Source organism: Caretta caretta, chromosome 4 (assembly GCF_965140235.1).
Source record: "Caretta caretta isolate rCarCar2 chromosome 4, rCarCar1.hap1, whole genome shotgun sequence".
Classification (NCBI taxonomy): domain Eukaryota; kingdom Metazoa; phylum Chordata; order Testudines; family Cheloniidae; genus Caretta; species Caretta caretta.
Genome location: NC_134209.1, coordinates 55,256,432 through 55,281,270, shown reverse-complemented (window position 1 = coordinate 55,281,270; position 24,839 = coordinate 55,256,432). Strand labels below are relative to the sequence as shown.

The window sequence follows — 24,839 nt, the reverse complement described above, 5'->3', positions numbered from 1 at the left end:
CCTGGGAAATGTTGGATAAAAAGCCTCACCAATTTGCATAGGTGACCACAGACCCAAACCCTTGGATCTGAGAACAATGAAAAAGCATTCAGTTTTTTACAAGAAGACTTTTAATAAAAAATAGAAGTGAATAGAAATAAAGAAATCCCCCCTGTAAAATCAGGATGGTAGATATCTTACAGGGTAATTAGATTCAAAAACATAGAGAACCCCTCTAGGCAAAACCTTAAGTTACAAAAAAGATACACAGACAGAAATAGTTATTCTATTCAGCACAATGCTTTTCTCAGCCATTTAAAGAAATCATAATCTAACACATACCTAGCTAGATTACTTACTAAAAGTTCTAAGACTCCATTCCTGGTCTATCCCCGGCCAAGACGACTACAGACAGACACAGACCCTTTGTTTCTCTCCCTCCTCCCAGCTTTTGAAAGTATCTTGTCTCCTCATTGGTCATTTTGGTCAGGTGCCAGCGAGGTTACCTTTAGCTTCTTAACCCTTTACAGGTGAGAGGAGCTTTCCCCTGGCCAGGAGGGATTTCAAAGGGGTTTACCCTTCCCTTTATATTTATGACAGCCCTTTCTCACCTTCATTAACCCTTTCAGGATTAGTGTGGAGTGAATGTCCCATCACAGGGGATTGCCAATAAAGGAAAACATAAAGACACCAAAAGAAAAAGAGTACTTGTGGCACCTTAGAGACTAACCAATTTATTTGAGCATAAGCTTTCATGAGCTACAGCTCAAAGGATGCTGTAGCTCACGAAAGCTTATGCTCAGATAAATTTGTTAGTCTCTAAGGTGCCACAGGTACTCCTTTTCTTTTTGCAAATACAGACTAACACGGCCTCTACTCTGAAACCTGTCATAAAGACACCAGACATTACATGTCCAGTAACATGACGCATAACATGCTGTCCTTGGATAATGTCATATAATTTACAATCAATTGGATCTTATCATAAATTGTCTTAATTGGTGTTTTTTTTGCTCTGGAAGAATACCTTACTGTGTAAACTAGGTTGTGTTACTCCCTTCCCCAGTAATTAATCTAGCGAGTAGCCCATCCAGAAAGCCTTACAGCTCTGAGACAACTTAAAGTTGTCTTCTTCCTTCCTTCCTGTATCTACCTTATGAAAAGAGCATAGGATTTGTCCTCTGTATAATATGGAGCCTGTGTTATCGATATTCTTCCCTTTCTAAACTTCAGAGTTTGTTTACTACAGATGGAAGCGTTAGGAATAAATCTTTTTTTTTTTTTTTTATTTCTGGAGTTAGCTAAACTTTAGTTTGATTACTTTACATTTTTTGGCCTTTGTGACTTGACCAAGACCACAGATGGGGTCTGTCAGAGCTGGGAGTTGTCCTTTATTCGCAGTCCCATCGGCTGTACTGACTTCCGTGCTGCTGACCACTCTTGGCTGCTCAGCAGAAGAGTTTTTTCAGCCACAGGCAGCCAGCTGGTAGGAAGCTTGTGGTAGTCTTGTGCAATCCTTGGGTGGCTGTGGGGTAAACAATAATTTGTGATCTCTAGGAGAAATTGGTGACAGGCTTTCATCCTAGTGTATAGTTTGCATTATGTTTAATCTGAGACTTGAAAATGTGAACATCTTCGCAAGGAAAAGGCAAGAAAGTTATTTTGTTTCAAAAGAAAACTAAGTTTGTCCAGCACATTTCTAGGTCTCCCATAATTACAGGTCATATAGGCCAGTTCTCCACCACATTTACCAGTGTTTTATAAGGTTTGTCACAGATGACATTGATGTCCTTGCCATTTACAGTCAGTCTTTTTAGGGTTATTTTTTTGGCTTGTGCTTCTGGGGCTTTGAAACCACCTTTTCCACTCTTGCATGTTGGCTTCTGCTCCAGTTAGCTGTAGGTCATGTTTTTCAAAAGTGGCTAGCAATTTTGGGTGTCGCATTTGAGACACCATAAAGGGGCTTGATTTTTTTTTCAAGGGATTTGTGTTCCACACTTCCTGAAAATTAGACTTCTACAAGGTATCTCAGGTTGAGCATCCCAAACTGCTAGTCAGTTTGAAAAACTTGCCTTAGTGCATGGTTGAGCCTTGGCTTTCTGGTTTGTAATTTGACCTCATGATAATCAGTGGGTTTTTCTCTTTTCCTCACTTTCTGTATTCCCCCATCCCTTTAAGAAAAAGGTGAGATCAAAGCACACAGGTGTTGGGAATCAGAAGTAATTGCCACGAAGGAATTGCAGAGGGAAAATGGTGAGAGGCAGACAGGGAAGAGAGAGAAACAGGAGTATGGGAAAGGAAGTGAAGTAAAAGGGAAGAAATAGCAGTGGTTGTAAAGGTGAGCATATGTTCCTACAGAGTCATGTTAAACACAACAATAAGGTACATAATAGATTATGTCTGGGGTTCCAAATGTGTAACTGTCTCCCAGCAGATGGACCCTGTGCCAGGTAATGCCATATTGAGTTCTTTGGGGCTCCACATGGATTAAAATGTCAGTTTATCTGGTGACAATTACAGGATCAGGGCTCGAAAGTTCAGTTACTACATAAAGGCCATATTCTATCCTAGGTGTTTGTGCAAGCCTCCTGTTGATGTCAGTGGGAGTCCCTGTGATGGTTCTTAGGGCATTCAGGACTATGAGTCACCTTGTTACCCCCCTGCTTCCAGTAAGAGGGAGACTTGCTGGTGCTTAATTGCTTGTCAGCTCCCTGACACCAACTGCCTGTTAGCTACCCATACGATCTACTCTGGGTATGCCAGCTCTGACTTTGCCTTGCAGGTTAACAGTAGGTATACACAAGTTCCTTTGAAGGATTCCCCTAAAGGGTCTGGCCCCTTATCCACTGAACACCGACAGATATACCAGGTTTACCGACAGATATACAGTGTACACACTAGCTTGAATGATTCAACTCAGGATCATCTCCTTGTATAAGACCACAGCACTGAGATATAGTTATAGTGAAAACAACAAAAAGTTTTATTATCAAAGGTTCAAGAATCAAGAGATGGTGAGAAAGGATAATGGAAACAAAAGCATTACATATAAAACAAAATCATAATGTGATTTTTCTAAACTTAACAGGCTAACTTTCTGTCTAAAGAACTTTCTCTGACTCAAATGTCCTTCGCAGCCTTTCAACTAAGCCTGGTTGAGATCCTGTTTTCATGAATGTAATCATATTACCCGATTACTTCCTAGGTGCAGGTTAAAGAGATGTTTTTCTTGCCTTCTCCTTATATTCACCAAAGTTCATCGTATACCTCAGAGTCAGGATGACCCCTGTAGTTTATTTTCCTGCCTCCATATTGATTTTACATTGCCTGCTGAGTTGATATGTAGATGAACCGCCATTGTGTTGGCTTACAATACCTAACTTACATGTCAACAGGTGAATAAATATCTCTTGTGTGACAGAACCTGTTTTGTGAACTCTGGCCTGATACAGACTTTAGAAACATATTTTCAGCATGCATGCGTAACTCCTAACATAGTATCTGTACATACATTTCACAATGATATTAATGAACAGTATGATCCCGGCTTTCATTTATGACCTCACATGATGATGATCTTCGGTGAACCAGAATATACATATCGGGATTAGAATATTTTTATAATCCCATTGGCACTGAGAGGTTCATGGGTCATAGTTAGGTTCATGGGTCATATATTTTAGTCATGGGTATTTTTAGTAAAAGTCATGGACAGGTCATGGGCAGTAAACAAAAATTCATGGCCTGTGACCTGTCCATGACTTGTACTATATACCACTGACTAAATCGTGGGTGCTGGGGGGGGGTGGGGTAGGGGGCAGCCCGGGGGCACCCTGGGTGCTCTGGGGGGGCTCACAGCCTGGGGGTGCCGCGAGTGCTCTGGATGAGCCGTGCAGCAGTGTGTGGCCCGGGACCCTCACCAGTGCTGGAGTGGGCAGTGATGCATGGCCCGGGACCCCTGCTGCTGGTGAGGGGGTGCGACGGCCCAGGACCCCCTTTGCTGCTGCGGGCAGGGATGCGGTGGTCCAAGACTGCCTCAGCAGCGGCCGGTACGGCTGACCCTCGGGCTGCCCAAGCTCCTCAGGCAGCCCCGGAGTCAGCCACACTCGCTGCTGCAGAAGTCATGGAGGTCCTGGAAAGTCACGAAATCTGTGACCTTCTTGACAGACTCACAGCCTTAGTCCCATTATAGACTGAGGGCGTTAGGTGTATTAGTGTTTTTTACCTCCATCCACAGACCATAATTCAAAATGGGATTTGGCTTTTTCCACAAAATAAGTTTGATGATACTTTTTAAACTACACTAGTTAAATATTATAAAATGTCTGTAAACAGAAATTTTCTGAAGCTTAAGTAATGTCCATATAATGTTTTGTGATGCTCCAAAAATTGTTCTATAACTTCAAATAGTTATCAGGTGAAAAATATTTCTGATTTATGTAGCAAATAGATGGTTTTCTAATTTAATCAAGCCATAATTTAAGAGAAGAGCTTAAACTGAGAGTTTGAAATTCTTTAAAGATAGTATTTTCTGTACCTCTAGTCACAGTAGTTACTCTACCTTAACAGGATGCCTGATAAAAGAGTAAATGCATTAATGAATAAGCCCACATAAAATAAGCAATAAATTGATTAAAGAGAATAAATGAATAAATCTGCATGCCTGCTTTTATTAGTGAGCATATTAAGTGTCAGATAAAGGAGACACCATATAACAAGACTTTGCATTTAAATAGCCTTCAACAGAGCAAGGAATATGTTACAACTCTTTCCTCCTTTTACAGACTAACCAACAATTTCTGAAAACAGTAACAGAACAGAATATGGAACTAGAACAGCTACGCAAACAACTGAGGTACAAATCAGAGACCCTTTTAAATATACTGTTCTATCTTGTATTCCTTCTTGACTCATTACTTTATCATTGGCCTTGTCTTCATTACAAAGCTGTTACCGATAATTGTCTTTAGCAGTAGTCACAGTTCATCTTTAAATGTAGGTCAGAATAGATTCTGACAGAGCACATTTTCTGCTGATTGTTAAATCCTGCTCAGTGTATACAGTATACCATAGTGTGTGTGTGTATAATATTTTATCACATAGAAGATACTACTTCATATATTCACATAATTTACATATTAATTATATCTAGAGTTAAGCAAATTGCTGCTGTTGTCACCCACTGCACCCATTAATACTGTGTATGTTAAGCTTTAACATAGAGATAATCTTGGGGCTAGCTTTGAACATTTAGAGTCACATCCTCTGAGGTGCTCAATGCTCCCATTCACTTAAGGTGCTGAGCACTCTTTACTCCCATTTAGCAGGATTGAGCCCTAAGGACCAGCCAAATATTTTTATTAGCGTAGCATATTTGCACAAAACCTAGTTGTATGGGCAGTAAATCACATTGCAACTTCTGGGCTTCATGAAGTAGGAGTATTCAAAATACTCTGAACAACTTTAAAGTTTTATTGTATGACTAGGATAATTCTTGTTTGCTTCATGTATGTCATATACCATTGTGAGGTAAAGAGAATTATGTTTCTTAGGTATTATGGAATATAGAAAGGGATGAATCTTAAATTGTTCAGTTTCTTTCAGGGTCTGTTGTTTGTATGAACTCTGTGCTTTGTTCTCACCACCTCTTCCTCCTATTTTTAAGGGTGTTTTTAAGAATTTCAGGGAAATGATTGGATTTCCATGGACCACCCCACAGATTTATTTAGGCTTGTTCTGTTGTGGTACTGAACAGCCTGTTCGGGGTAGCATCTGAAGAAATATTTATGAGTTTATCTTTTCTGATAAGTCATAGTACTATAACATTTTCTTAAGTTATTGGCACGAGAAATTGACACAAGCCTCCAGTCCCACTGCTCTGCCTCCCTGCCAACCCTGCCCCCATATCCAGAAGCCAAAAAGGTGCTGTTTGTACCCCCGAGCTGGAGATGGTTGTGGACAAAAGTTTTATTGAATCTATCCTAAATTCAGTGGAATCCTCTGTTCTACCAAATTAGAATTTTCTTCTTCGAGTGATGGTTCCTGTTGTATTCCACTGAGGGTTATGCGCCATATGCCCAGAGTCAGAGCTTTTAGAAGTAGTAGTGCCTGCTGGTCCTCCTATGCATCTTTGGTCTGCCTCCCGGCTTCAACCGGGGGGATAAAGGGTGGGTTAGACCAGCTGCACCTTTGGTTCCGTCTCGCTGCTGTGTGGTCTGAATCAGAGCTTCTGCTGTTCTCCTGTCCATTGTGACACACTTTCAGGCTCTCTAAAAAGACTGTTTTATTCTTGTTTATAGTTGGCATTTTATTGTTTTTGTAGTAGTTCTTACTATTAGTAGTAGTTTTCTTAGGATTTAAGGACTTTCTGGCACTTCTTTGGTGGTTTTCTGCTTGCCTCCCAGAATCTCGGTACTGGATTATACCGAAGACACTAAGGTTCAAGATCTGTGCTTCCTGCCCTCGCTTGCAATCAGCGATGAGCACCAGTGCTGCTTGGGGGAAACTCACGTCGCATCCAGGTGCAGTATCTGCCTCTCCTTTCCTGCCCATACCTGGAAAGGCCAGGTTCTCCACCTCAAGAAGTGCCTCATCGAGGTCCCCATGACACCGCAGTCAGATCCATGCCAGGGAGCGCCCCCATAAATTGGCCTGAGCAATCAAGGAGTGTGTCTCCTATCCCAGAGCTCCAGTCCAGTTCCTCCAGTACCAGGACTACGGATCCGGTGCCAGGGTTTAGCTGTGAGGCTCAGAAGCATGTGCATGACCATGGCAGTAAGTCTTCCTCAAGACCTAAGAAAGACACTGCATCCTCCTTGAGTTTGAGCCACAGAGATGTGGCGTGTTCCAGGACCTACAAGCACAACAAGAAGTCGCATAAAATGTTGGACCTGCCGGTCCTGGTCGCTGAGCCTCAGTACTGCTGAAAACACGGGAATCACCTGTTCTGAGACAGGCTTCTGTCCTCGTTCTGGCTCTGGTTCTGTCTGTGGAACATGTGCTATGTACACCGGGAAGACTCGAATCAGCTCCTGGACCTTATTAACTGTTTGCCCTAGATAAGGTGAGATCCCTGCATCCTCTGCTACATTTGCCTCCAAAGAGACTCCACTCCCCTGCTTTAGACTTGCTGCCTTCGGGTCGTGTTCCCGAGCAGTCCCCTGTGACTCTCTCAGTGGCGGTGGCTCCACCATTTGAACAACGATCTGACTTCTCACCGTTGGAAGATTCAGATGGTGCACATGATCCACTGATGTGATGGCAAGAGTATCTGAAGGCTCCACCAGCCCAGTGGCAATATCACCCTTCCCTCAGCACAGGAGACATTGGTACCCAGCTGCATGGGTGGGTTGGCCATACTGGGGATCTTGGCCCCAGTATCCACCTTTGGAACCTTCCCAATCTGCCCATGAGGAGTCTGTCTCCTCCTCCTTCCCCCCCCCCCCCCATCTCACCACTCCAGCCTTCGGAACCGGGGTTGGAGGATGGATCGATCAGCCCGATGCCGACGGTACCACCAGATCTGGAGCAGTTTCCCTCCTCGTCACCAGAGGCAGCAGTGTCCTAGACTCCTTTCTCTTTCCTCCCCCGACTACTGCCAGTTCCAGGAGCTGTTAAAGAGGGTGGTTGAGGCCCTCCACATGCCACTGGAGGAGGTGCAGGACAGCCAGCATCAGCCACTGGACATTCTTAGTGCATCAGTACCAGCCAATCAATGATGCCATTCTCCCTCTGGGCTGCACTGTCTGGCATACCCTGGCAACTTGTGTGTCCACTCCAAAGAGAGCAGAAAAATGGTACTATGTACTGGTGAAGGGTCTGAGTTTATTTTCTCAACCCCCCCACCCAATTTCCTTATCATTTGGGCCATTACTGAGCAGGCCAGACATTAACACCCACGTTCCACTCCAACTGACAAGAAAGGTAAGAGGCTGGACCTTTTGGGTCCTAAGGTCTTTTCATCAGCCAGCCTTCAGTTTTTCATCTCTAATTATCTGGCATTACTTGCAAAGTATGACTTTTTGAATTATGGCGAGTTAGTGGAATTTGCGGACAAGCTTCCCCAGTAGGACCATGACAGTTTCCAGACTATTTTAGAGGAAGGCAGCATGGTTATACTATCAAGTTCACAATGCTATTTCATCCCCTGCCCCTGTCCCACCTCTGGGACGACTTGCATGATGGTGTCCTCTCCCTGGAGGTGGACTCCCCTCTACAGAGAGGGGCGATAGAGCCTGTGCCCATGACCTTTCAAGGTGCAGGGGTCTACTCCGCCTACTTCTTGGTATCCAAGAAAAAGGAAGGATGAAGACCAATCCTAGATCTCTATAGTCTCAATCACTTCATACGTAAGCCCAAGTTCCGTATGGTCACGCTCACAGCCATCATACCCTCGCTAGAAAGAGGCATGTGGTTTACAGCTCTCAATATGCAAGATGCTTACTTTCACATAGATATTCATCTGACCCACAGACAATTCCTGAGGTTTATAGTGGGCCGTTGGCACTTCCAATGCAGGGTTCTACCGTTCGGACTTACCACCGCTTTCTGGGTCTTCACCAGGGTCTCTGGTGGTGGTGGCCTGTGATGTTATATGATTTAAAATATGATCATGTAGATCATTGTTGCTACCACTGTTATATAATTGCAAAAAATCTTGTATAAAACATGTCATGTAAGGTGTCAATGGAAAAGTTATGTATTGCTGAATGATTATCCTATTTGTATGCATGTATTATTTTTGTCTCTAAAGTTATGAATATTGACTATGTGTTTGCTCCTGTGGTAACACCCACAAGGTAGTTTACAACTAGTCTAGCCAGCACATTGTGAATGGACTATTCAAGTTGATGGCCCATCAGTGAACACAATGGGCCGTGAAAAAAGCTTATCCCCACCTGATGCGCTTTCCTGTGGATGGTCTAGCCTGAATATGGTAATGGACCCTGCTATGAGTCATTGAAGCATGCAAGGGCATGTGACCAGTTCATGTGACACTGGACTCCATCTTGTGCCTGTATTTTTTCCACTGACTGTACTGAGAGCAAACCCACCATATGGCAGAAAATATAAAGTCCCCTGGAAACATCTCCATTTTGCCTTTTTCCTGCTCTGATCTCTGTACTATCGACATAGGACATTCTAACCAAGGGACTGAGGAGTTTTCAGTCTTCTGGAAGCAACCAGAGACTTGACTTAAGCCAGCAGTTTTTCATTATTGCTTTAAACCTTATCCAAGAACTTTGCAATTATTGTATGTATTTGATTTCTTTAATCAATTTTAACTCTCACCTCTTTCTTTTCTCTTATAAATAAACCTTTAGATATGTTAGATATTAAAGGATTGGCAACAACATGATTATTGGGTAAGATCTGAGTTAATATATTGACCTGGCTATGTGGCTGGCCCTTCTGGGATCAGAAGAACCCTTTGGTTGATGGAATTGGTTTTAAAAAACCATTCATCATTAAGTCTAGTGTCTGGATGGTGAATCCAGGGCTAGGATACCTAAGGATACTGCATTTCTGACTTCTATCAGCCAGCATGGTGAGACAGAAGTTTATTTTTGTTGATGGTTTGGTATATCTTATGGTATATCTTATGGAAGAATAACCATAACCACCGGTTTTGGGATGTCTTTGCCCTATTCTCAGTTGTGACCACTGAGGCACAGTGACACTACTTATCTCCGGTGTCAATGGGTCCTCATCTTCCCTTATCTTGAAAACTGACTGGCTGCTGGCAAAGCAGTCCAGACACGAGGCTCAAGTATTGACTTCTCTTCTGTTTCTACCCCTCTCCTCATAGGGGGTGAGTGTAAACATCAAAAAATTGACATTGGACCCTACACAGTCCCTGGAGTTCATCCGCGCGTGCTTCGATGCAGTCTCCGCACGTGCCTACCTATCACTGGACAGGTTCTTGACCCTGCTAGAACGGATTGCTTCTGTGACCTTCAATCCTTCGGTTCTGTTCGGAACTTGTTCTTCCCTTTTTGGCCACATGTCATTGTGCACATACATCGCTGCCTTCGCTCATCTTTGCTTCCGCTGTCTACGACTGTAACTACACTGAACTCATTCTCCAGTGCTCCCCTCCATGTCGTTCTCACCTCTCCCCTCCCAACTTAAGTTATTTTTTCCTTTTCGTGGTATCCTAGAACTTCATGCAGTATGGAGAGCATGAAGCACATTTCTCCCACCCATTTGCTCCTAACATGGTCTCATCATGTCAGTCAACATCACTATAGTTTACTACTGTCAAGGTTCCTTCCCCACTCTGAACGCTAGGGTACAGATGTGGGGACCTGCATGACAACCTCCTAAGCTTACTTTTACCAGCTTAGGTTAAAATTTCCCCAAGATACAAACTATTTTACCTTTTGCCCTTGGACTTTCGCTGCCACCACCAAACGTCTAACCGGTATATTATTAGGAAAGAGTCCATTTGGAAACGTCTTTCCCCCCCAAAATCCTCCCAAAAGTTACCCCCACCCCTTCCTGGGGAAGGTTTGATTAAAAATCCTCACCAATTTGCATAGATGACCACAGACCCAAACCCTTGGATCTTAAGAACAATGAAAAAGCAATCAGACTCCTAAAAGAAGAATTTTAATAGAAGAAAAAGTAAAAAGAATCACCTCTGTAAAATCAGGATGGTAAATCCCTTAGAGGGTAATTGGATTCAAAACAAAGATAATCCCTCTAGGCAAAACCTTAAGTTACAAAAAGACACAAAACAGGAATATCCATTCCATTCAGCACAGCTTATTTTCTCAGCCATTTAAAGAAATCAGAATCTAACGCATATCTAGCTAGATTACTTACTAAGTTCTAAGACTCCATTCCTGTTCTGTCCCCGGCAAAAGCATCACACAGACAGAGAGAGAGAGGCTTTGTTTCTCCCTCCCCCAGCTTTTGAAAGTATCTTGTCTCCTCATTGGTCATTTGGGTCAGGTGCCAGTGAGGTTATCCTAGCTTCTTAACCCTTTACAGGTGAAAGGGTTTTTCCTCTGGCCAGGAGGGATTTTAAAGGTGTTTACCCTTCCCTTTATATTTATGACAACTACATAAACAAACAAGGAGGCATGAGGTCTCCAGCACTTTTTGTGCGGAAGCAGTTCACCTCTGGAAATGGTGCATCGCATATGGAAATATGGCTAGGGACCACACTTATTGAAGAATCTCCAGTTACAGATAAGTAACCTCCTCTTGTGAAGGCCAGTTCTACTTATAAATCTATGAAAAATCAGTTTGCACATGCTCAGTGATACTTCTTAGCTTTTAGCTGCTAAAATCTCCAAAAATTCCATCAGCACTGGGCATGTTTGTCTTTCGCAGTTCCTTGTGCTGACCAGACTACACATATGCCATGCCCCAGCTTAAAACTACAGGGAAGAAAAAAGACTTTCCCTGTAATGGTTGCTTTCAGCTGCTCTGGGTAGGGGCTAGGCATTGGAACTGAGAACAGGGAGCCTGTCTCCCACCTGGCACCCAGGTAATGTGGAGTAGGAAGCCATCTGATTTAAATGCAGAGGGGACAAAAGCCAGACCTGGGGAGAGGGAAAGGAGTAGGTTAGGACAAGGAGCCTGGAGAGACTGAGAGCCAAGCGGGTTAGGAGGCTGAAACTGGTTGGGCAAGGAAACTGGCACTGGGAGACAGGGGGTAGGAAGGGGAGACAGAGAAGCAGCAGAGTTGTGGGGGTGGAGTGGGACCTGGGACTGGCTGGGCAAAGAGGCTGGGACAAGGACCCAGGGAGGGGGACACAAGCAACTTTAATTCTGGCATTTCCTTACTTTAGAATGTGTGACTTTGCAACCTTAGTGTTTTTTCAGTATCGTTTATTTGTGTGTAAGGTTCTATGACCAGTGTAAACTTAGCCCAGCACACTGGGGGGGGGCAAAGGAAGAAGGAATCTGTGTTGTTTCCCCTGTCCCAGGTCAGGGTAATAGCAGAGTTGCTTCATTCATTTCCACAGGGGAAAATGGCATAACTGCCATCCTCTGGCCCTGTTCCGGTTTATGTTCCCCTTCCTACACCATCCCAGCCAAACCTATTTACCTTCTGAAGCACGTTGAAATTTTTGAAAACGACTAATGATTTGGGGTGCCCAGTTCAGAACACCTTAAAGGGGGGCCTGATTTTCAGAAGGTCCTGAGCATCTACCTTCTGAAAAACAAACCCCTTTAAAATGTCTCAAGTTGAGTACTCAAAAATTTGAGGAGCCTAAAATCATAACTCACTTTGGAAAATTTTGGCCACTGAGTCATCCACAAACCTGTATTCAACAGTATAATGGCATATGTACCTCCTCTTTGGTGTCCTCAGAATCTCTTCCACATAACAGACAATGGCTGCTGCTGTCTATATGTGAAAAGTTTTGCTGGTATGGTGTAAACGTCATGGCTGTTCTTATAAAGACCTGTTAAGTTGGGTTTTGTTTTTTTTCCACATTCAGCTAACTGTAATTAATTGAGTGATTTCTTTATATTCAGGCAAGCCAAAGTAGATGTGAGAACAGCAACTGCTAAAGTTGATGAAATGACCAAATTGTTAGTGGACCTTCAAGCCCAGATGGAGAGAAAGGTATTGAAAGTTTTAGTGATTATCCTGTTGCAAACATGAAACTTAAATTAACTTAAAATTGTTTGTTTCCATATCATGCATCTCAAGCACAGTTCAGAAAAAATGTCTCAGTAATTGCTATGATTTTCAGGAAGAAGATGTAGTATCTGCTCAGGAGAGAGAGGAAGCGTCAGACAAACGCTTGCAGCAATTGCAATCTAGCATAAAACAATTGGAGACGAGGTAAAGAGATGAATGATGCCATTGAATGTGATTGATGATAATTTTAGAAGTGACATGAAAGCAGAGGTTTTCTTCTAAATATCTGAGTTCCATAATTTTGAGTAATCAAGTTCTCTATTTCTTATGCAGATGATATTTATCCTAGATTACTCATTATATTTTATCTGCTTCATTTCCCTACCCGCTCAGAGTCGCCTCTGGCTTCCTTTTTCTCACCTGAGTAAAGACTAGAGGACCACAAATCACTCGATCTCACTTATGTCGTAGTTTTGCCAGTGACTTACCAGTCTGTCCAAGTTTCACAAATTTTATTTACATTATCTGGAGTGGCACTGCTAAAGCCCCAAACATCAGTTTGAAAGTATTCCCTTGAATTGACCACCTTTGGGATGCATTCAGCCGCCTTCTACATTAAGACAAGTAAAAGCTGTTTCAAGTATCCGTTTGGAACTCTTGAGACTAGTAAGGACACTATAACAGCACACTAAGGTAAACTTTTTTCGGTGGTAAACGTCAGTGATAAAGATTTATTGAATATCTAATAAAGAGGATATGCTTTCAATTATAGCATTACCTGCTAATATACTTGAGGACGTCTAAGGGTTTCCATTACAATGTCTTTTCTCTCCCTTGTCCCTTTTATTGCCAAGGAGATAATTTGGCTGAACAAATTAATTCTGGGCCAAAATTTTGCACTAAATTGTTTTAACCATCAAACGTTTGTCAGATGACTTGATAACTGGATTTTCTTATTGAAGTATTTATAGCTCTTCTGAGGTGATTGTTTCTAACAGATTCACATTTCTTTGTCCCTGCTTCATGAGTGTGACTAGAAGAATCTAGCAAAAAGCCAGTACAAGAGCACTGGCCTACTTGTAACAATAGGGGCTCTTATTGCCTTGAAGTGTTGCACAAGTTGAAGTGCTTTACAGTGGCTTTCAAGAACTTTTGCCTGAACTAGGCATGGTAGTCTCTTTTTATTTGTTTGAAACTGGACCCAAAGTGATCCCCCAGCCATAGTTAATATAATGGTTTTTTTGTGTCCATATATATTTTGTCTTGTAAATATCCAAAAATAAATAACTTGGCTGCTTCAAAAACTACTCTAGGTGTAAATGCAAAATGTTGATTACAATCCATCATTACCATCACCTTTAATGCCTAATCTGAGCCCAACTACATTCCTGAGTATGCATCAAAGTCTGTCTCTCTCCTGTCTTCCCTCATGCCAACCAATAAAGTAAATCATGTTCCAGCAATAAGACTATTTAGAGCTAGTATAAAACTACAAGCCCTTTCTCAGTGCTCATGCAATTCTGTGTGTGCGTACATACACACAAAGCATTGCATCAGTACTGGGAAAAACCTGGTCGTTTTACAGTTGCTCTAGCTCAGTGGTTCCCAAACTTGTTCCACTGCTTGTGCAGGGAAAGCCCCTACCGGGCCGGCCCAGATTGTTTACTTGCCACATCTGTGGGTTTGGCCGATCGCGGCTCCCAGTGGCCGTGGTTCACTGCTCCAGGCCAATGGAAGCTGCTGGAAGCGGCAGCCAGTACATCCCTCGGCCTGCGCCACTTCCAACAGCTTCCATTGGCCTGGAGCAGCGAACTGCGGCCACTGGGAGCCGCAATTGGCTGAACCGGCGGAAGCATCAGGAAAACAAACTGGCCCGGCCTGCCAGGGGCTTTCCCCACACTAGCGGCAGAACAAGTTTGGGAATCACTGCTCTAGCTAGTATTATTGCTTGAACATGATTGACATTGATTGGCATAAGGGAGTGCAGGAGACAAAAGGTTATATGTTATGTAAAAATGTATAATGCTGTTTGTTTAAGGTGTACCCATTCCTTTTGTTTAATATGTGGTGCTAGAACCATTTGGTAGTGGTATAACAAACTGACTTGCCTTGGCAAAGATTATGATTTAAGGTGGGTAGTAAGTATCAAAAGAATTGAAAAAAACAAATGGCAAATTATAGCACAAGCCTGCAACCCAGTATAGGTATCTCTGAATAGCAGTACCCTTCTCATTTTAATTATATGCAAAATGTTCAAAGTTAACTCCTTTCATTCTATTTCTGTCTGGGACAGTGATGGAAGATTAGGATGACATATTTAAAAAATGAGACTACCAGAGAATTTAAACATCATAATTTACAAGTAAATTTGTACTCTCTATATATGAGAACAACTAGTTTGCAAGAGTGAAAGTGTTTTTAGCAAGTTGCAAGTTCTACCAATGAGATCTGAGTGTTCGGACTTTCTAGATTATGTGTAGCTGTACAAGACTCTGAACAGTTGAGAACAGAAAGGACTGCTCTAGAAAAACAAACTAGAGAGCTACAGGCAAAGTGTGCAGATCTAGAAGAGGAAAAATATGATGCTATAGTAAAAGTCCGAGACAGCATGCAACTCTTAGAAGAAGCTAACCTACAAAAAAATCAGGTAAGACAAGGCATCAAGACACATTCTTTACTGCATCATTGAATATTGGAAGTTACTATGGGCCTGTTCTCATGACAAAAATTTATCCAGGGGGCTCAGTTACAACGCAATTGCCTCCTGACCCTATTGCAACATGGTTTATTTTTACTGTGTAAAGGACCTAACTGTGATGTAACTATTCTAAAGCCTGTTTTGTGTAGTAGACAGTCCAAAGCTTTAGCAAGGCACCCATTCCACTATCATGTTAACACGCTCAAAAATGTGGAATTGAGACAGGCCCCAGTTTTTCTAACTAGATAATGTATGGAAAGGAAATCCAAAAAAAGAGTGAAGAATTTTAACAGGTATACAAAAGGGAAATGAAAGTACAAGAACTGAAATAAATGGAAGCGGCAAAAGAAAAGTCGGGAAACTGAGCAAAGAATGCTGGAGATAAAGATTTGAAAGTATTTATCTCTTCTGTGTTTTACAGGTCTATTTTAGGTATGCAAATTGTCACCAGGACCTTAGTTGTTGCCAGAAAACTTGTTTCTTGTATTCTGAGCATGGGTTATTCCTCATTGTCCCCCAGTTAAAAGTTTCTGAGAATCTTCTTGCTACTTTGTATGAGTTCCACCATTTTTCTTCCTTATAACCCCTCGTGATCAACACTGAAGTGTTCGTTTGTTGTGCTAAGATTTTATCTAAAGGGACATCCTTTGAGTAGTTGTCTCAAGTTGCAGTGGGGGAGGTTTAGGTTGGATATTAGGAAAAAGTATTTTACTAGGAGGGTGGTGAACCACTGGAATGGGTTACCTAGGGAGGTGGTGGAATCTCCTTCATTAGAGATTTTTAAGGTCAGGCTTGACAAAGCCCTGGCTGGGATGATTTATTTGGGGATTAGATCCTGCTTTGAGCAGGGGGTCAGACTAGGTGACCTCCTAAGGTCCCTTCCAACCCTGATATTCTATTATTCTGTTCTCACATATCAACTGGTTGCATTGAACTGGCTTGCAGAAAGCATATTTGCTGCAAAGTAACAGTCACCCATTCTCATGTCCAAGTTTATTGCCTTCCTGACATGCTTGAGTTCAGATAACCAATAGAATGAAAAGTTCAACACAGTTACCTAACTTTTTTGTATCGAACAGTGGTATTCTGATGCCATTTTGCAAGCTATCATTTCTTTTTCTGTTTACTAAAGATTGTCATCACTGACATTTTTTTTTAATGAAAGAACACACTATTTTTATTAAAGGTAATTGTAGTTACAGTATTTCATATTTTTTTTCTAGGCCCTGCTCCGAGAGAAGCAAAAAGAAGGGGAGATAGAAAATATGAAAGAAGCAATTTCTCAGCTTGTACAAGATGCTGCTGCAAGAACTAAAAAGGAAGTATGTTATCCTCTTACAGCCCACTCGTCTGCATAATTTCCAGTGCTAGTTGAATTAGTGTAGTTTGAATAAACATTTTTTTTATTTACTTCTTAAAACACTGTATAGCAAATTCATGATAATTTCAGCAGTGTATCAGTCTGTTCTTCATTGAGTATGTAGTAGTGTGGATCCCAGTGTAGGTGGACATGCACCCAGTATGTGAGAGAGCAAATTTTTTTATTTGCAGTGTCCATCAGGGCCACACATGTGCCCTGTGCCATCTTATGCTCTCATGTGAGGGAATAAAGGGTGGTGCAGATTTCTCAATTCCCTCTTACTGCTTGTGGTAGCAAGACGGAACCTGGTGAGTGTCCAGTCCACTAATTCTTAGCTCAGACTAAACTTCTACACGTGTTCAAGAAAATCTTCCGAACTGTTTATCTTCTCTGTTGACTACAATGAACTGTCTCCATCCATCTGAACAGAACTCTACCACTAGATCACCCCTTCTCGCGCCCATACATAGACCTCTCTGTACTGAGCTCATTAGCTCATGGTGAACTCAAAACCTGCATGCTTTAAGTCCTGTCTATCCTGCGATGGACTAATCCCCTTGAAAGATGGGCACATCAGCTGTGTCTTCTGTTAGAGGGAATCTCGAGCAGATTATGAGTCTGTTTATCATTCTCTGTGAGAACACTTAAGTCATGGGATGTGAGGCTAAAGCTCCATCTTCTGGAACAGTCCATGAAGGTCTCATTACACACTAAGGATACAATCTCCAGAGTGCTGCTGGCAGACAAGCTAGCTTCACCCAGTGCCCCACCTAATAGACAAGCAACACTGAAGAAGGCAGTGCTAAGGTAAGAGCCAGCACCCACACCGCTGATGTCAAAGTCTGGCCACGTCAAACACAAAAGCATACTCAAAGCAGAGCTCAGAGTCCTATAATGACAGACATTACTGGCTTGCCCTACCACTGGCTCAGGGATCAGCTACCACCAGATCCTCAGGAATGGCACTGGATGAACCAATATTCAGCAAGATAGCTATATTTCTAAAGCCTTCACGTTCCTCTTAGGGGTACTGGGGCCTATCATTTCAAGCCCTGAGAAGCAGATGTCCAGCCCTCTTGAGAAAGGTGATGTTGTCATTTGCCCTTCTCCCCGCAAGCATTCGTGGCCAAGACCATCTTCACCACCATACCAGGAAGAGCTGGATCCAGGGACAGAGTTGCACCAAATGCCCTGTTTTCATTGTCAAAGGACTTTCATCTTCATTACCAGATGAAGCAGTATTCTTTGGACCAGATGATTTTAAAGTGTTCCAGGAGCTCCTTGTGGGGATTACTGAGACTCTGGATATCAAGACCTTGGCTGTATCAGAGGAATCCTACAAGCTGTTTGACAGCTTGTCAGCTTCTGGTCTAGCCAGGATCTTCCTCCCCATAAATGCTCAACCCTGCCAATGCCCAGAGGCAGACACTGGCCATGATAACACCCATTGCAAAATTAGTCAAGAAGGGGTGGGATTTGAGTACTATTACGCTTCCCCAATTCAGGCTTCTTAGTAGTGTCAGTGAGACACAAAAAAAAAGTTGAAGTAAAGTAAGAGGACTCACAAGGACCCCCAAAAGTATTAGTCTTAGCCTACTGCAGCTACAAGTAGCTTACTTCCAGACCTTACTCGCCAAATATCACTTCTAACATGGGACGGGTGACATGCTTCCTGACAAAGCTCCTGCATGAAAGCAGTGAGGAACTTAAACATAATTAAGCAAGGTCAACTAGTGACCAAGACAGCCCTACAGGTCATGGTGGGCACTTCTGATGCAGCGACCAGGTGTGTGACAGCCATTGTGACAATTGCCATTCATCATGGCTTCAGGCACAGGGCATCCCAAGAAAGGTATAAGTCACAATCGAGGACTTGCCATTACTGGCAGAGACTGCTTGCTGTGGGTTCAGGAGAGTCTCATACAAAGCAGGAAGCCTTCTATCAACAAGACTTATTTCTTGAAATGGAAAAGATTTTTCCATGGTTACATCAACACTGCAAAAAAACAAAACAAAAAAAACCTAACCAAACCTGCGGCAGCATGTCTCATAACCCACGTCTACAGAGTTGAGCTTGCAGGGTTCTCACAGGGTGAGAATGACAAGTGGGTGGACATTCCAACTCATGCTCTTAAACCTGGTAAGGGAGTGGGTCTCAGAGCCCAGGTTCCACTCCAAGCAGGAGCAACTACCCGGTATTTTATTTATTTATTTATTTTTTCCTCCCCAGAGTAGACTTACCCTGTATGGGTGGCTCAAAGCAATGTCAACCTAATGGAGGCCCCAATACTGAAGATCCTTGACTATATGCCATTCCTGAAACATGTGGGACTAGCATTTAACTCTCTGAAGTTTCACTTGGTGGCAATATTGGTGTGTTGCACTTGAGTACTTTTGTACTCTGTCTTCTTATATATAAAGGTATCAGAATTCCTCAAGAGTCTCCTTTATACCTGTCCTCTCCTGGGATCTTAATGTTGTCCTAAAACTCCTGAACTCTCCCTTTGAACCACTATAGAAGTGCTCGCCTTACCATCAAGACTATCTTTCTTGTGGCCATCACTTCAACTTAGTGAGCTCCAAGCCCTTATGGCTGAACCAGCTTTCCATCAAGACAAGGTAGTGCTGAAATCCATATCCAAAGTTCATCTGTAAGTGGTCTCTGAATGAATTTCACCTGAACTAATGAATTACTCTACCCATTTTTGTTGCCAAGGGCACACTTGATGCCATGAGAAAAGAAACTGCATACTTTCAACATATCTAGAGCTTTGATTTATTACCTTAACAGGACCAAGTCTTTAGGCTGTCTCCATTTCTCTGTGGCCCTATCTGGCCTGAAAAAGGCCAAGACTTCTCATCCTAGAATCTCCAAACAGATCACGCAGTGCATTTCCACCTGATATCAGATGGCTGGCAAACCTCTTTTTTTCAAAACATCGAGACACTCTGCACCAGGGCACAAGCAGCAGCATCTTCCTGCATAAGAAACATTTCAATGTGAGAGCTGCAATATGGAGTAACCAGTGACTTGTTTTGAACATTTAAGCTCGTACCCCATGGCAGCCAGGTCAGAAGCCAAGTTCAGGAAAGCAATACTGCAGTCTATTTAACTGACTGACTGTAGCTGAAACTCCTCACTCCCACCATCGGAGGACACTGCTTGCCAGTTACCTGCAGTGGGATCCACATTGACTACAGCATCTCAAAGAATGGTTGTTTAATACATTGTTCGTGTGGATCCCACTGTCCGCCCTCTGTCCCCACTTTTCAGAATCCACAGCTACTTAGAGTTTTGAGTTGAAAGGGACCTGAGGGAGGGTTATGGTCACTGTCCTTTATGATCTTGCATGGGAGAATGAGGCAGCACAGGGCACATGTGCAGCCCTGACATACACTATTAAAAATAAAATCTTGCATACATGAGGCACATGTGTTTACAAATCCATGCAGACTGTCACATCTCAAAGAACCACAGTTGCTGCAGGGTAGGTAACTGTTCTTTTCATTTTGAAGTATTAGTAAGCCCTGAACAACTATAGCAGACTCACTTGGATAAGTAGAAATCTTGAACTGAATAATGTGCCTAGAGGCAGTGGGGGAGCAAGGCTGCTATTTTAGGAGAAAGTGGCCTCTCCTCCCATTCTGCTGGTGAGAGGTAAGATGTGTGAGGGGAAAGAGAGAAGCATTTTGATGAGAGGGTGGTGCAGGCTGGGAGATAATGAATGAAGAAAGTAAATGAAGTAAGGCAGTTATTGACTATAGAGGAGAAGGAATGCATGGGAGAGACTGCACTTGTAACTGTTTAAATTTGAGCTCTGCCATTCATTCATTCATTCATGTCACACACACACAATGATCTGTAAATGTTCTGTGATATGATCTTGTAAAGAAATAGCTCTTTTGGTGCCCACTTTCTGTTTCTCCAGAGTTAGAGAATGTGTATATTAAAAATGTTACATAGAGGGATTTTAATGAAATAGGGTTTGAGTATAAAAAGCAACAGAGAATGAAAATACGTTCACTTTTTTCTAGTATGTTTAACTAATGATAAAATTTAGTAGTTTTTTAGCAGGGGACTACAAAAATGAGATTTGACTAACATCCATCCTGCACAGTCAAGGATATAAGCATGTTTTAAAAAATCCCCAAGACAGCCAGTGGCATTTGGACCGTGGCTTTTTTCCATCTCTCATTACATATATATTTAATGTTGATGGGCTGCTAAGAAAACTTTTTCAGATCGCTTTGTCCACTGTCTTTCGTGTAGTAATCATTAGCTGGGCCAGAACCCCAAACATACCTATCAGATATTTGGAAAACTACTTCCTCAGCTATTTTCTTTTTTTGTGAAGAAGCTTATAAACACTGCTCTAGTTCTCTGTGATATACTACTGTTATTTCAATCTATTGATTTTTTTATTTTGGGTGTTCAATTTTGTTTTAATTCACCTTGGATACATATTTGAGACAACTGATTCTATCCTTTTTAAAAGAAATCTTTTAAATAAGTGTACAAACAAGCAACGTCTTCAACTACTTTTAGGAATGATTTCAAATTTTTTTTTTTTTTTTTTTTTACTTCACACCTACTTTTTAACTACAATGTTTGTTTAATAAAATGTAGCTTTGCAGATACATCATTCTTATGGTAAACTGGTGGCCTTAACTGCTAAAAAGATACATTATTTAACTGAAAGACTATACAGAGCCTGCATGAGCAGCTACATTTCATAACTCTGTCTCATTCATATATGTCCATCTAGGTCATACACACACATTCTGAGTATATATAATACCCATGCATTTTATCATATACATATTATGAAATGTAAGTGCCATCCATATTCAAAAAAGAACTGCATCTTATGCCCAAAATGTCCAAAACACTTAATCCCCACGTAATTTAGCCTGTATCCCAAACAGACTCAACAATAGGTGGTGCCAGTCATTTTTCAGCTTTGTTATTAGAATGGGCCTGTGCAAAGGATGGATCTTCCATTGTTCCCTCAGCATAGCAAGATCATGATCTGCTCTTTGAACTGGATCTAGAAATGAATAGGGGGCCAGGTGGGTCACAGTGTCTTAAGAACATAAGAAAGTCCATACAAAGGTCCATCTTGCCCAGTGTCCTGTCCTCCGACAGTGGCCAATGCCAGGTGCCCCAGAGGGAATGAACGGAACACGTAATCTTCAAGTGATCCATCCCCTGTTGCCCATTCCCAGCTTCTGGCAAACAGAGGCTAGGGTCACCATTGGTGGACCTATCCTCCATGAATTGATCTAGTTCTTTTTTGAACCTTATTATGGTCTTGGCCTTCACAACATCTTCTGGCAAAGAGTTCCACAGGTTGACTCTGTGTGGTATGAAGAAATACTTCCTTTTGTTTGTTTTAAATCTGCTGCCTATTGTTTTCATTTGGTGACCCCTAGTTCTTGTGTTATGAGAAGGAGTAAATAACACTTTCTCCAAATCAGTCATGATTTTATAGACCTCTATCATATTCCCCCTGCCCCCTTAGTCATCTCTTTTCCAAGCTGAAAAGTCCCAGTCTTATTGATCTCTCCTCATACGGCAGCCGTTTATAGAATCATAGATTAGGGTTGGAAGAGACCTCAGGAGGTCATCTAGTCTAACCGCCTACTCAAAGCAGGACCAACTCCAAATAAATCATCCCAGCCAGGGTTTTGTCAAGCTGGACCTTAAAAACCTCTAAAGATGAAGATTCTACGACTTCTCTAGGTAACCTATTCCAGTATTTCACCACCCTCCTACTGAAATAGTTCCATACCTTTAATCATTTTTATTGCAGTTTTCTGAACCTTTTCCAATTCCAATATATCTTTTTGAGATGGGTCGACCACATCTGCACGCAGTATTAAAGATGTGGGCGTACCATGGATTTATATAGAGGCAATATGATATTTTCTGTCTTCTTATCTATCCCTTTCTTAGTGATTCCCAATGTTCTGTTCACTTTTTTGACTGCCACTCACATTGAGTAGATGTTTTCAGAGAACTTCCACAATGACTCCAAGATCTCTTCCTTGCGTGGTAACAGCTAATTTAGACCCCATCATTGTATATGTATAGTTAGGATTATGTTTTCCAATGTGCATTACTCTGCATTTATCAACATTGAATTTCATCTGCCATTTTGTTGCCCAGTCACCCAGTTTTGAGAGATCCTTTTGTAGCTCTTCGCAGTCTGCATGGGATTTAACTATCTTGACTAATTTTTGCACCAATTACACATTTCTATGAAATAGTAACTGATCTATTTAATGGCGCATTGCTTCCTGAAGTGCCAGGACCCAATACCATGTAATAGAGGGGGTCTGTGTTTTCCCAAATGGAAAAATCTGTCCCATATTCACATTTGAATCACAATATTCCATCAGAACTAACATCTACTGAACAATGTGCTGTAAAACCAAGGTCACGTAATTGGATCCACCAACATGGACCCCTCTTTTCTATACAAGAGCCTTAAATATTAGAACATAAGAATGGCCAAACTGGGTCAGACCAAAGGTCCATCCAGCCCAGTATTCTGTCTGCCGACAGTGGCCAATACCAGGTGCCCCAAAGGGAGTGAACCTAACAGGTAACGATCAAGTGATCTCTCTCCTGCCATCCATCTCCACCCTCTGACAAACAGAGGCTAGGGACACCATTCCTTACCCATCCTGGCTAATAGCCATTAATGCACTTAACCTCCATGAATTTACCCAGTTCTCTTTTAAACCCTGTTATAGTCCTAGCCTTCACAACCTCCTCAGACAAGGAGTTCCACAGGTTGACTGTGCGCTGAGTGAAGAAGAACTTCCTTTTATTTGTTTTGAACCTGCTGCCCATTAATTTCATTTGGTGGCCCCTATTTCTTATGGGAACAAGTAAATAACTTTTTCTTCTTCACTTTCTCCACACCACTCCTGATTTTATATACCTCTATCAATGCCCCTTAGTCTCCTTTTTTCCAAGCTGAAAAGTCGTATCCTCTTTAATCTGTCCTCATATGGGACCCATTCCAAACCCCTAATCATTTTAGTTGCCCTTTTCTGAACCTTTTCTAATGCCAGTATATTTTTTGAGATGAGACCACATGTGTACACAGTATTCAAGATGTGGGCGTACCATGGATTTATATAAGAGCAATAAGATATTCTCCGTCTTATTCTCAGTCCCTTTTTTAATGATTCCTAACATCCTGTTCCCTTTTTTGACTGCCGCTGCGCACTGCGTGGACATCTTCAGAGAACTATCCATGATGACGCCAAGATCTCTTTCCTGATTATTTGTAGTTAAATTAGCCCTCATCATATTGTATGTATAGTTTGGGTTATGTTTTCCAATGTACATTACTTTACATTTATCCACATAAAATGTTATTTGCCATTTTGTTGCCCAATCACTTAGTTTTGTGAGATCTGTGTGAAGTTCTTCACAGTCTGCTTTGGTCTTAATTATCTTGAGCAGTTTAATATCGTCTGCAAACTTTGCCACCTCACTGTTTACCCCTTTCTCCAGATCATTTATGAATAAGTTGAATAGGATTTGTCCTAGGACAGACCCTTGGGGAACACCACTAGTTACCCCCTCCATTCTGAAAATTTACCATTTATTCCTACCCTTTGCTCCCTGTCTTTTAACCGGTTCTCAATCCATGAAAGGAATTTCCCTCTTATCCCATGACAACTTAATTTACATAAGAGCCTTTGGTGAGGGACCTTGTCAAAGGCTTTCTGGAAATCTAAATACACTATGTTCACTGGATCCCCCTTGTCCACATGTTTGACAAGAATTCTTCAAAGAATTCTAATAGATTAGTAAGACATGGTTTCCCTTTACAGAAACCATGTTGACTTTTGCGCAACAATTCTGTGTGTCTGACAATTTTATTCTTTACTATTTTTTCAACTAATTTGCCCGGTACTGACGTTAGACTTACTGGTCTGTAATTGCCAGGATCACCATTAGAGCCCTTTTTAAATATTGGCGCTACATTAGCTATCTTCCAGTCATTGGGTACAGAAGCTGATGTAAAGGACAGGTTACAAACCATAGTTAAAAGTTCTGCAGTTTCACATTTGAGTTCTTTCAGAACTCTTGGGTGAATGCCTTCTGGTCCCGGTGTTGCTGTTAAATTTATCAATTAATTCCAACTCGTTCATGGGAGCATGTCATAAATTTTAAA

The 24,839-nt window shown here is 41.9% G+C and overlaps 1 protein-coding gene across 1 annotated transcript in view; it reads left to right on the top strand.

Annotated features, from left to right (window-relative positions):
- SCLT1 (sodium channel and clathrin linker 1) overlaps window positions 1–24,839 on the top strand; it is a 128,454-nt gene that overhangs the window by 28,132 nt on the left and 75,483 nt on the right. The window contains exons 10-14 of the mRNA XM_048847332.2: window positions 4,764–4,834; window positions 12,475–12,565; window positions 12,696–12,787; window positions 15,053–15,230; window positions 16,505–16,603. Coding sequence (XP_048703289.1) covers window positions 4,764–4,834; window positions 12,475–12,565; window positions 12,696–12,787; window positions 15,053–15,230; window positions 16,505–16,603 — 531 coding nt within the window. The remainder of the gene's footprint in view (window positions 1–4,763; window positions 4,835–12,474; window positions 12,566–12,695; window positions 12,788–15,052; window positions 15,231–16,504; window positions 16,604–24,839) is intronic.